At 45.2% G+C, this 13,709-nt stretch overlaps 1 protein-coding gene across 1 annotated transcript; it reads right to left on the bottom strand.

Moving 5' to 3' along the window:
* Positions 1-191: 191 nt before the first annotated feature.
* klc3 (kinesin light chain 3) lies at positions 192-8,839 on the bottom strand. Its single transcript, XM_080006235.1, has 14 exons — positions 8,686-8,839; positions 6,783-7,038; positions 6,592-6,657; positions 6,048-6,212; positions 5,668-5,743; positions 3,936-4,081; positions 3,600-3,682; positions 3,210-3,297; positions 3,010-3,111; positions 2,608-2,781; positions 1,937-2,036; positions 1,591-1,768; positions 737-803; positions 192-404 (listed from the first exon to the last, which is right to left on the bottom strand). The coding sequence occupies exons 2-14, from the start codon at positions 6,990-6,992 to the stop codon at positions 318-320; spliced, it is 1,542 nt and encodes a 513-aa protein (XP_079862361.1). The 5' UTR covers positions 6,993-7,038; positions 8,686-8,839; the 3' UTR covers positions 192-317.
* Between the last annotated feature and the right edge of the window lie 4,870 nt (positions 8,840-13,709).

Raw genomic sequence — 13,709 nt, 5'->3', positions numbered from 1 at the left:
TATGGTGGCGATCCCACACCCACGACCGCTGATTGTCAATAACGGGTGGAGCCACACGGGAAAATGAAAATGGCTTTGGAACAACTCAAGAGCACACATCCAACGCACTAGCAGCTGCCCAGACAGGAGCGACAGAGCGCTGTGCTGAAAAACCACCTTCCGCTCGGCCCGTTCCCACGCATGGTTAAAAAGGTGAAAATTGGATCTTAAACAGAGTGTGATGAAGAGTGACTTCTATAGGAAGTGGTGACCTTGTGTGTGTGTGTGTGTGTGTGTGTGTGTGTGAGAGTGCATGTGAGAGAGTGTGCGAGTGTGTGTTAGCTGGTTCCACCCAGAGAGCCTCGTCGGACCAGGTTTTGGGTGCTGGAGCTGAGGGTTCGTGTTTCTGTCAGGCGACCTGGGAGCTGTTGACAAAAATAATAATAAAGCCGCCGTCAACATTGTGACATTAACAAATCAGGGTTTGTTTTTTTTTGGTTTGTTTTTGTTTAGAAGCCGTCATCTGTAAGATCCCTTGAATTTGTTTGTGCTTTGATTAGGTCCTTAAGTCATGCTTCCTCAGTAAGTAATTCTATATAAATAAATAAATTGAATCAAAGGCTTTAAATATCAATTTTCTTTGTAAAGATGGTTAAAGAAATAATTACCACAGCGGTTTGACCACTTCTACACAGATTTGTAGGCTACAGAACAAGAACATTCCTCCGAGATGGAAGGACGAAGCTCCGTCTCTCACCTGCACGGCGTCGTGGCTCTCTCTGGCTCCTACATTCAGAACGTTCAGTGAGTTGGCCCTCTTCATCCTGACAACAGATCGTGAAGGATTAGGTTTGGATCTCGCGTTAAATGTTGTCCTATGTTGCAGCCCTGACCGACGGCGGACGCAAAATAAATAACAAAATTTTTTTAGCTGCCTAGTGTTACTAGAGTTCTCCAATCAATAAGTGGTCCATGGCGGGGCGTGGCGGTACGGACCAGGCATTACAGGCATTATTTGCCCCGGGGCAAAATTATCCAAGACCATAGTATCGAAAAGCTCCGACGTTATCGGTACTGTTAACAGTATTGGAGGAATTAAGACCTTTTATTTTCTATTTATTTAAGTTATCTAACCAGTTTTTAACTTGCAATAAGATTAAGATGTTCGTCAAAGATGCATTTTCGCTGTTGTCCGACTCTCTCCCGCTCTTAATTCCTCCCGTATTGGAGGAACTTAGACCTTTTACTTTCTATTTATTGAAGTTATCTAACCAGTTTTTAACTTGCAATAAGATTAAGATCTTCGTCTAAGATGCATTTTCGCTGTTGTCTGACTCTCTCCCGCTCCATCGCCGGAGATATGGAGACATGCGCATTGTGTTATTTGGAGGAACGGGGCACGGAGAGCCGTGTCCATTGAAATATATTTATGATTCCCATTATTTATCATTTCTCATTGAAATGTTATCCCTGGGCATTTCTGTAAACTTCTGTTTTATCCTGGAAAAAAAAATAAAATGAAAGACTAACGACTGCTCAGCTTGAAGAATCTCAGTCGACTGACAGGTCTCCGACCGGAGACGGGCCTCGCGGGGCAGCTCTCGTATTTACCCAATATTCCTGGGGCTCGTTTCCTGCGTTCCCACTCCTTTGAGCTTGCGGACGAGCTTCTCGCTGCTGCGTCGTATCGACTCCCTGAGTTTAGTGAAGGAGCCGCTCCGCTTCAGGCCGCCCAGACCGTCCGGGGCCATGCCCTCCTCCGAACTGGACCAACTGGGACGACCATCACCTGGGAGGAGGAGGGGGAGGGCGGGGCCGATTTCCTGTTTAAGACGTCACTTCCTGTGCGTCCAAGTTTTCCCCTCCCACATGTGCTTCCATCAATAAAACCTGCGACGTAGTCTCTTTATTTAACAAGTTGCACAATTTAACAAAAGCTTTGCCTCGTTTGTTTTACCTTCCACTGAACCAAACTCCTTTTCGTGTGCTCTGGTGAGGATCTCTTTGTACAGAGCTTCAGCTTGTCTGTACTTCCCCTGCTTCAGGTAGCACGACGCCTAGCGGAGAGAAACACACGGATCCTGAGTCTACAGACACTGATTGACAACAGTCCCAAGTTATGAGTTACGCATAAAGGATCTTGTAAGTTCTAAACGTCTCATGTTATTCACGTAGGTTTATTGTACATGACCAATTTCTTATCTTTGGGTTTTATTTGATTAGTTATTGTAAATAAACCCATTTTACCCATTCATCTTTTAGGCTAATTTGTACTGTTATTGTTCATGTTGCAGTTGTTTTATTGTGTACAGTTGTCAGGTTTTATGATATATTTTAAAATTTTTCCAAATATTACTATTTTCTTTTTATATTTTTCTTCCACTGCTTTATTATTTGTCGATTTTGTTTATGTGAGCTGCTGTGACACTGAAATTTCTCTCAGTGGATGAATAAAAGTTTCTCGACCTTCAAACAGAGCATCCACTGGACTTTCATCATCTCTTTACAAAGACGCACGCACGCACATGCTCACGCACACGCACACACACACACACACACACACACACGGGCCCAACTGCACACACATACAAACAAAACATGAATTATAACTAAAACGACCAAACTCACCAAGTTGTTCTTGGTCTTGGCCACGTTCGCGTCGTCGGGCCCCAGCCGGCTCTGGTAGATGTGCAGTGCCCGCTCGTAGTACTGCTCCACCTCCTGGTACTTGCTCTGGTTCTGGCACAGCAGAGCCAGGTTGTTGAGCTGCTTGGCCACGTCGGGGTGGTCTGTCCCCAGGACCTGGAGCCAAGTAAAAAAAAAAAGGTTTGTTCATGAACACTAGAAGGGCGGGTCAAGTTTACTGAAGAAGACCAAATATCAGTCAACCTTGCAAAATAAGGCACCAAAACCAGCCAGAGAGAACAGATCACTTCTCTCCTGACACTGAGTAGAATAGATTTTGCAATTTAACAATTGTTAAAATGTGTGAAAAAGTGTCTTCCTGAGTGTGTGCCTGTGTGTGTTTACCTTTTCTCTGATCTCGAGAGCTCTCTTGCACAACGGTTCTGCTTCCTTGTATTTTCCTCTCTTCCCGTAAAGTACCGCAAGATTGTTTAGCGTGGCTGCAACCTGCAAACACACACACAACGATAAAAGGTCACCAGTGCGAACCCAAGCTCCCCCCGCTCATGACTTGAGTGCCAACTCCAAGCGGTAGGCGTACGTACGGCCGGGTGGTCCGGGCCCAGCGTCTTCTCTCGGATCTCCAGCGCGTCGTTCAGGAGGTTCGCCGCTTCTTTGTATTTGTTCTGATCCCTGTGAGCAAACACACAAACGGATGAAGCAAAAACAGTGAAGAATTTATTATATCTTTAATCAAACAGTCTCGAAAATGTATTATTTTACACTTATATAAAATATAAATATAATAAAATATAAATATAATAAAACCCAATAATATGATAAACGGCCCTGACTGGTAATGTAACCAAATACTTCCAGACAATTGTGTTCCTTATCACATTATTGGAAATCATCACACATCCCCTGTGCAGGTAATTTTTTGTTCATCTATTCCAAACAAACTGAGGGTTTGTCGCCACGGCAACCAGCCTCACCTGTAGACCAGAGCCAGGATGTTCAGCATGGTGGCTACGTCTGGGTGGGTGTGACCTGAGGACTTCTCCAGGTCCTCCAGCGCCTGTGGGTGGAATCAGACCAAGGACAGATCTATACGTGTGTGTAAACTGTCTGTACCTCAGACAGCACACGTTAAAGCACCAATTAAGGCCCTAATAGAACAGGAGATGTTCAACTGTTTGCTGTATTGTAATTAAAGTTTTATTTATTTATCTATTTATTTATTTATTTATTTATTTATTTATTTATTTATTTATTTATTTATTTAATTGTATTGTCTTGTCTCTTCGTAGAGGATTCAGAGGTGGCTGTACCTGTTTGCAGAGCGGCACGGCCACCTCGTAGCGTCCCTGCGAGGCGTACTGGATCACCAGGTTGTGGAGCGTTCGGAGGCGAGCCGGGATCTCATAACCCCCCTGCTGGGCGGCTGCTGCGGCGCTGCTGTGATGGGGCTGCGACACTTAACGCAAGAAGAGGGAAATGAACAGAAAATACATGTTAGCATTTTTTTTTTTTTTTTTTTTTTTTTAAAAGCACTTTGTTTATATTAATGTTTTGGGGGGACTGTGAGAAAAAATAACTTGATGCTAGGATCAAAGACCATTCTCTACTTAGATCAGCAGCAGAATATGGATCAGAGTACAACAGTTGATTAACATAGAAATACAACCAAGAGACATGAACTTCTTTAACACCACTGGAGTGTGTCCCTTAAAAACACAAGTCTGGAAGGTCTGAGCTCAGTGAAAGGTTTATCACACAAACAATGACAAAACAGATTCTAGTCATTTAAATCACATGTTAATCCCGTGTTAACATTTTGAAACAGAATCCATAGATGTAACTCGTGCAGTGGGTTCGCTGGCCGACAAAACAACCTGTGGTTACTTTCTCTTGTTTGGCTCCAGTCGGGGTTAGATGGGTGTGCAAATTAGTCATTTGTGGTGAATTGCACAAAAAAAGCAAGAAGTGCTTGGTTTAGAAAACCTGTTTGATATAGGCTGTGAAGCCATAACTGTCATAAGTGAAGTCAAATGTCCTGAGATGTTTGGGAATGTTTGTCACAAAAGGAGCTCTAATGTGTCTGTCATTTGTGAAGAGCTGCTGCCCAGAGTTATATCAAGATGAAGGAGTCAAAAAGGCCACTAGGGCCGCTCTTAAAAGTGTTTTCTTGTGTCTTGTTCTGCCAGCTGCTGTTTTTTAGTCATTTACATAATTTAATATTGATCTCGGAATCCTCTGATGAGGGTTGTCGGGAAGGGTTGAAGGGGCAATAGAAAAACTTTTGCGGCGCTGTCACAAAGACAACCGGACCGCTTTACGATCTCTCAGAGTGTTCCATGGAAATGATCAACACCACTTTGGAAATAAGAAATGAGTGAGCGAGTAATATAATCTGTGTATGCCCGAACAGCAGTCACCACGGCAACCCTAATAGACATACTGTATATACATAGATGCCGCATTGACTACTTCGGCCCGTTGCTGGGGTTACGTTAACGTCGCTGCCATATTGGAACAGCCAAGACTGGCCTGTAAACAAGTACAATACTGCATTTTTTTTGGGATAAAAAGCACTATAACGTTTACATTTCTCAACCGATTTCAATGACTCCTTTTTATATTGAGGGGTTTATGATCTACTTGGAGTAGATTGCGCCACCATCTGTCATTTCCACTCATGGTTGCCCATTGATTGAGGCACTTCCTGTGACGTACTGCCGCAAATCCATCATTTTCCCAGGAGCTCGTACCCGGTGACAGCCCCAATGCCCAGTGATATCGAGGCTTATAGAGAACCGATCCAAACACTGATGGTGTCATCATCCTATAACCATTATACTGTGCAATCAAAATTAACTTCATAATGATAAGTAAAAGCATAACAGTTGTCTATTGCTCCTTTAACTATTAATGTTATTAAGATGACTCGTGAGAATCGCCAACAATGGTCACTGGGTTTTCCATCATTAAATCATCTTAAATGACCACATCACTGTTGAAACTTAAGACAGCCATGATGTCACACTCACACACAGCTCTTACTCTGAGACGGTTCTTCCTCATCTGTGGGAAACAGGTCGTCCAGGGACTCCTTGGTGGAAGAGGAGGCTTTATCATCCTGTTGGAGAAGAAAACAAACATCAGCAAAAAAAAAAAAAAAATACCTACACAATCAGTGTGTTATTACGAACGTTTGTTGGGCCTCATGAACCAGTGAGGACAAAGGTATATTGTAAATTGGATGATTTACTGTTTGGTGAAGGAAGAATCATGGCGTAAAAAGAAAAAAAGTTACTTTAGGACCACGCCGGTTTGGGTCACGCCGGGGATGAAATCTTCATACACGACTCTCTGGCGTCTCCAGAGTGCATCCTGCATGTTTACCTGTCTGAATTTGGAAGCTGACCTAATCTCCTCCTTACCAGGGGAGGCTCATCCTGGTCGTATTTCCGTATGGAGGCCATGAACTGCAGGTGTCGGTTCTGCTCCTCCAGCGTGACCAGCTCCTGCTCCCGGTCCTGGAGCTTCTGCTGCGCTCCGGCCAGCTCGTCCCGCAGCCACTGGTTCTCCTGGCACAGCCGCCGCACCTGGAGGAGGAAGAATATGAAGAAGAAAAAAAATAAATAAAAATAAAGGAAAATGGAGCAGAATACTGAAAAAAATGGACAAGAAAATTTGAAGTTAAGAAGGTTAATATGGAGAGGAAGCCAAAGAAGTTGGGGAGCAAAAACAAAACAAAAAAAAGAGGAAGAGACAGAATTCCTCATTCGTGATAGTTAAACAGATGTTATCCATCGGCAGAGGGAAACCACGGTCCGAGCAGCACAGAACAAGCGGGAAGCCGAGCTGTAGTGGAACCCTCAGAATGAATGCTCAGTATTCTAGGATCGGAGCTCCACCCTTCTCCCTCCCGGAGCAGCCATCGGTTATTAATCTCATTCATTCCAGTGCTCCGCTGCTTCTCACCTGCGCGCGCAGCTTCTGTTTCTCCGCCTCCAGAGAGCCCAGGTGGGCCGACAGCGCCATCATCACCTGCACGGGGAAGGAGACCCAGAAACGCCGGTTTGGAATTAAAACAGACAGAAGCATGCGGTGAGCGATCGAGCGCCAACGATCAACCTCACGCTGGGCTATCTCTGCTGAGCGACGTGGATCACCTGCGCCTCGCCCAGGCCCAGCTCGATCCTCTCCAGGGACTGGAGGATGATGCCACTCTTCTCCTGCTCCACGCTGCCACTCTCCGACGCCGGCCTGCTCTCCATCGCCTCCTGCAGGCCCTCCAGGAGGGTGCGGTTCTCCCCTCTCAGCGCCTCCAGTCCCGCAATCACCTGCCGCGTGTTGCACAGAATCTCGTCCCCCGACAACATGGTTCCTCCGACGAAGTCCCTCCTTCAAGAAGTTGCAGTAGCGGTACTGCAACAATAGAGGAATAAAAGAAGCAACAGTTCATTATTTATATTTATTTGGAAGACATAACTACATTCCAACAGGTCTAAGGAACAGGAAAGTAACTACAACTTAAAAGCCTTGATGACATGACATAATTCCAACAGCAAACACATTAACACATTAATAAATGTTCAGGAAAGCCCACAGCAAAACGGCATACTAGTACACTAATTTAGTACGGCCAATGAATATGTGTTGTTTCAGTTTATCTGAAACCATAGTATGCTAAAATAAGATCTCATCTCAAACATCTGTTGAAATAGAAAAATATAGAATGCAAACACTACACACTACGCTGGCAAGTGCCTCAGATTGTTTGTAAAACTGCTTAAAATACTAAAGTAACAAAACGAAAATTACCCACAAACACGAGACAGAAACCAAGGAGAAAGGATGAGGCCGTGAAAGAGAAAGTGGAAACAATTCAGAGTTTCAATCTCTGAAAAAAAAAAAAAGATTTGTTGTGAAACCAGTTGTGGAGGGAGCTTACAGTTGCACTTCAGAAGTGAAGTGATTTTGCTGCAGTGAGTAATGTTTACCTGCTTTACCCATATGTCCAGTATACACCTAACAAAGCAACGACAAAAGCTTTACTCCCGATCGCAAGTTGGTGGAGCTCATACAACTTTAAGCGAGAGCTTCCTTTATTTTTTCCACTCGCGGAGAATGATATTCAATACGTTAGGGCTCAACGCGGCCGACCTCATCTTTCTTTCTTCATGTAAGGAAGCCGCGTAGTGACATCACACCCAGCCTCACCCCGGGGGGGGGGGGGGACTACAATGTCCACAACCGAATACCAGCAGTGTGACACGGGATACGACTCGAAAACAGGGAAGCAACGTTCTAACAGGCACAGAGGTTCATCATTGCATTTTGTTACGTGCGACACAGATATAGTGCATCATAAATGAAGTATTAGAAGTAGTCCTTGTTATACCATGTGTTTAGTATCACATAATACATTCACGTCACATATTGTACTATAGGCTCAGTTATATCACACAAATATAAATCATGAGTTACAAAACATGTCAGAAATGACGTAGCGTAAACAGCATACTACTGTATATGCTTTTAAATGTAGTGAAGTAAAACTGAATATACTTATAATTACATCCAAGTCCTTGTATCTTGCCAGCTTCCACCACTGCTCATGGAATGATGACTGTGACACTTACAGACGCGGTCAAACACGGCACGTACCCCTGACGTCACAGGACAGTCAGTGTGACGGCCAGTGACGTAGGCAGCGTCCCAGTGACGCGTCACCACGTCACTACTCGCTTTGTTTGCTCGAATGGCCTACTCTATGTTTACCACGGGCCTCGCTGTTCTACTCTGAACGGGGTGGGGGTAGTTTACACTTTCAGTGCAAAGTCAACACAACTTTAGTCGCTCCACAGGTAGAATGGCTGTCGTGCAAAAAAAACAGACAAAGAAAAAAACAATCGTTTATTTGTCTCTTGAACATTTTATGAATAAAATGTAAATAAAAACGCCAGACACATGCAACAAGCGTTCGATTAAATGAGAACTATAAACGCAACGGCGGTGTTATAAGACGGGGAATGACGTCCAGACCCACAACAAAAGTTATTAATAGCGTACCCGCTCGGCGTCGGCTCCACGTCTCGTTTCCCTCCCGTTACCTCGGCGTGGACTCGGGGCGAGCATCAAACCAGCCGGCGCATTCCGACCCGTCCTCGTGAACAATCGGGCGGGAAACAACCAGAAAGTGTGGTGACCCGTGTGCGTCCCACCGGAGCCCGTGTGCGTCCCACCGGAGCCCGTGTGCGTTCCACCGGAGCCCGTGCCTGGTTCACCTGCTGCTCCGCGGCTCAGGCGGCTTCCTGTCACCGCGGCTTACTGGCGACGCGGGACTCGCGAACGATCCGCTCGGTGCGAACGAGCGTTCTAAATGGCTCGGGCGTCGGGACTCAAAAAACTCAAAATACTCAAAATAATGACCGACGTTAAATTAAAGCCCAAGACAAAAAAAAAAAAGGTTCAAGCTTTTTAGCATAATTCCTACTGAATGTGACTGACCGCGACTGACCGCTTTGAAATGGATACATCGCGTTTGTGAGTTGCATTTCTCTGTCAAAATATTTTTTTTCCCCCGGAGGATTCGACTAAAAGCTTCCTCCTGGACCCAACGCTCTCCTTCTTCCGCCTAAATAAACCGTTTTGATCGCAACATGGGGCCGAAGCGACTGTCCCACGCCCGGAAGTCGTACCCCGCCCGCCCGCGTCGAGCCGAGTCGAACGAAGCGGTCGAACGGATCGCCGCGCCGAGTGACTCGCCGTGAACCGAGTCGGAAGAAAACGATCGGACCTTTCACCGCGACAGCTTACCTGGTCCATCCTTCCCGGCATGCACCGCGGCGTGGCGTCGTCGGGACGCGGCCATCTCTGTGAGGGAGAGATGCGCTGCAGCGGCTGCGGCTTTAGAACAGCAACAATGATGACCGTTGTGTCAGAGCCTGTTTGCCATGGTGAGAAAGCAAACCCCACTGTAATATATTATAATAATAATAATTATTACTACTCCTACTACAACAATAATAATATAGGAATACAGGCTGGGCCCCTAATAAGAACAATTTTCATAACATTCAATACAAGTACTTTTCAAAACAAGAATTACAAAGGGCTTAGCAGATGTTAGATTGTTTTTCCTGTTAATTTTTCTTGTTATTCCAAAGCCATCAAAAAGACAAGAACCGACAAAGACAGGCGAGACAACAACAACATACGCATGCCCCATATCAGACCAGCGTTGGTCGCTTAAGCTTGTGTACATCGACAGGCTCAGCCATGCGAGAGATAAGAAACAATCAAGTTGAGTTACAATAAGTCTCCACTACTACTACAGTAATTAGTTGATGTATGTGGGCAGGGGCTGAGCAGCTTAGCATGAAGTAAATACAGGCAAATGGGATCAAATGCACCGTAAGCGGAGTGGAGATTACCGGCTAGCTTCATGGCACCCAAACTGCAACAAACGGGTAGAGGTTGTTTTTGGCACCAGCCTTCGTATTAAAGCAGATCAAAACAGCGAACGAACGAACACGAAGGATTGCACAAAGGAACGCTGAGCTAAGCCACAGCAGACAATGTTGTACGAGCGAACGGACGACTGTCGGGCGGAGCTGGGGGACGAGAGTAAAATAAGTCAGGAGGACCACCCAGGACACATGCATAGGCCAAAACCAACAGTGTGCCCGACATTCAGAGAGAGGGAGACAGAGAGCAGTGCCAAGAAGGGATGTGGGGAGGGAGGGAGAGAGTGAGAGGGAGGCAAACATAACGATCCAGAGAGAAAGAGAAGGGGTGCTCTGTGTGCAGAAATGCACCTGTGCCTTGCCTTCTGGATTGTGTGTGTGTGTGTGTGTGTGTGCGTGCGTGCGTGCGTGCGTGCGTGCGTGCGTGCGTGCGTGCGTGCGTGCGTGCATGCATGCGTGCAAGCATGCTTTTGCATGTACCTCTGGCTGACATTTGTATGAGCGATTTGACGGATGGCTCAGCTGTCCACAAGGTAGAGTAGCCCCAGCAACTGACTTGCAGGGCGCGCCCTGCCTTATAAGGCCACGGACCCTGGGGAAAACAGCGGTCCGTACCAGTAGCCCCAATAATACCTACCAATACCCCTTTATTAGAGTACCACCATTTATGTATGTATGAGGGTCAAAGGGTCAGGGTCAAAGGGTCTTGTGATCGGGTTCCAGTGGCGATAGAGGAACCCGGAAACGTACAGGAAACCAAGACAAGGGTTTGTGTTGTAGCTTGTCACTCGGTTTCACATCTGAAATGTTCCTTTGCTATAACCATAAAGAAATATATTCTCATGAGTTGTTGTTGTTGTTATATAATTTATACTATGCAATATTATTGTAATTTGAGGACTTTTCTTTTCAGGTATTTTTAATCTGTGTTGGAGCCCTTTTTTCATTTTAAAATATTAGCTTATAGTAACTAATTCACAACCGCTGTCCAATGGGGTGTTTTATGAATTATTCCTTTCTGTACCATTAGGAACCGGGACCTAGAACCTAGAGACTGTCAGTGCTCCTCTCTCTTTAAACGACGTCAGATATTTGATAAAAAAAAAAAATATATGGAATGACATGTTGCTTATTATCTCCCATTGTTTCCATTAGGCATTTATTTAGTCAGGTAAGGATCTGTATCTGCCCTTTTTATTTTTTATTTATACATGTTCATAGTCCTCTTTCCGGATGTGCTCAATAAGCAAGCACAGGTTCGTTTTCTCTTCTTAATTTATCAGCCAATCAGCACACACATTGCAATAAACAAAACCATTTCCTCTCCTCTGTGTTGAGGGTTTGTAATCACCATTTGAGAGCTACGAGTCTGCCTTCCCCCAATGACATAACAGTGGCTGGATTGTTTATTTACTACTACTACTACTACTACTATAACCACTGCTATAACAAAATGAATAGCAAAAAAATACAATATTGTTATTGATCTAATTGTCGTCTTGCTTATGCATAATGTCAAATGTCAATGGTGGAAGAAAAACCATTAGGCAAACGAAAAAGAAAAACTTAAGTAATGGACTGATTAACTGACTGACTGACCCTCCGGCCAGACGGACTAAGGAATGCCAGCGAAGGAATGGATGAAGATATAGATAAGGAAAAGAGAGAAAGGTAGCTACAAGCCTGTGTATGATGCTGCTTGTGAAGCAGGGATGAGAAGGTTGTTGCTAATGAGGTCCGTGTCGGGCAAGAGTCGTAGCAGCACCACCCACCGGTCCCAAAAACAGAGCGGTCACCACAGAGAGAGCACACAGTTGGTGTTCGGCCAGGGAACGTGTGTGTAATGTTTGTATTTTTGCATCTTCACAGGAATGTTTGCGTACAGAACCGCATGGTGTGTGCACAATATATTGTATGTGTCTGGAGAAGTTCCCTCACGGGACAGGTTAAGCAAAGGGGGGATGGTCAGACGAAAGAGATGGAGGGTCAGATGAAGGGATGGACGGAGGTGGGAGCATAGTGACAGCTGAGTCGATGCAATTCAATCTGACAAGCTGCCATTGGAGATCGGAGAGCCCCGCCAATGGCACACTAAACATAGCAAGGCACCGCTCACTGACCCCACATCCCCACCCTTCCTCCCACCCGCCCAGGGGACGCCCCCACCCTCCGCCCTGTCTCCCTGAGGAGCGCATCTCAGGTAGATGTTTCAATGGAATCACACCACCTTGACCCAAAGCTTCCAATCAATGTTTTGCTGTGATAAAACCTCGCTGTACTCTAATACACTAATATATCCACATATCCATAGTGGTGCTCCTCCACATTCCAGTTCCCAAAGGGTAAAATACTGTGGCTGTTTGAGTGTGACGTCTGTGGACGGCATACCGGATGGCAGAACATGAGGAGCCACGGCTTTTATTTGGGGCGGCTCTCGCCTTCCTCGGAACCTTTGACCCGAGAGGCACTGCGAGACGCACAACCTGAGATCCAGAGCGACGGAAAACCATGTTAGCAGCTTGAGGAGGCCATAAATAGATCCAGGGATCTTGTAAGGTGATTGCGTCTCCCTGTGTGTGACGGTGTGTTAACTTCTTCACACGGCTAAACATTTGTGAGGGGAGAAAGCGAGAACGTGGATGCACAAGGGGCAGAGGTGCTCTTGATTTTCTTATTGGCCAACAGAAGCTTTGTTCCCCCGTCTCCGTTGCTTATCATAAGATGAGCCCATAATCCTCAAAAAGGGAAACTCTCCTTCCATCCTCTGGTTCCACCAAACCAAACCCTTTTTGGAGTTGAAATAAGCAGATTTAAAAATTTTAAGATTAACTTAATTGTGATATCAACTCCAGCTCTGTTCCGGTCATTTCAGCCCAGCTCCGTTCCCTTTATTGCAATCCATGTAATTAAATTCTCTTCCACCCCTTTTAATCCAACTAATTCCATTCAGTCCATTTTAATTTCTTCGCATTTCTTATAATTCTCGATTACCCTTCACTCCGCCCTGTGCTCCACCCTGTTTTCATTATCCGTTTCCTCCTCCACCCCCTTCTTACATAACTGTCCCTTTTGCCCACTGCTCCAGGGGCTCGGGTGGAGCAGTTGGGGGGTGGGGGGATACTGTGACAGTCTAAACTGGGGACTTGAAGCTATGCCAGAGCAGCTAGTCTTTAGACCATTGCCTGAAGTTACCAGTGAAAAGTTAACTGAGCAGTGGACACAAACATACTTATGTCCCAAGGAGGGTTATGGGTAATTGTAAGTTGCGAAGAACTATTAAATGGTTTACACACAATTGTTAAATCATATACATTTCATGGTGCAGCTATGGAATGGGCTGTAAGTGAACTGCCTTGCTCAAAGGCACTGACACACTATTTTATGAAGGAGACAACGTTGCTCGTGAACTTTTCCAGCCTAAAATCTCCAAACTTTTCCTTTGATTTGCACTACCTATCTTCCTATCTTGTAGGGGCCATTACACTTTCCCAATGTCTTTCCTAATGGATTTTCATTTATATAAAATATATATATTTATTGCACATCAATTTAATTAACTATAGGATTTGCATGTGTACATTTGTCAATGTCTGCTTTTATGTACATATGTTTGTTTTGGTCCACGTA

Source organism: Zeus faber (genome assembly GCF_960531495.2).
Source record: "Zeus faber genome assembly, chromosome: 9".
Taxonomy (NCBI): Eukaryota; Metazoa; Chordata; class Actinopteri; order Zeiformes; family Zeidae; genus Zeus; species Zeus faber.
The sequence above is the reverse complement of the archived record's forward strand: the minus strand, read 5'-3'. Positions and strand labels throughout refer to the sequence as shown.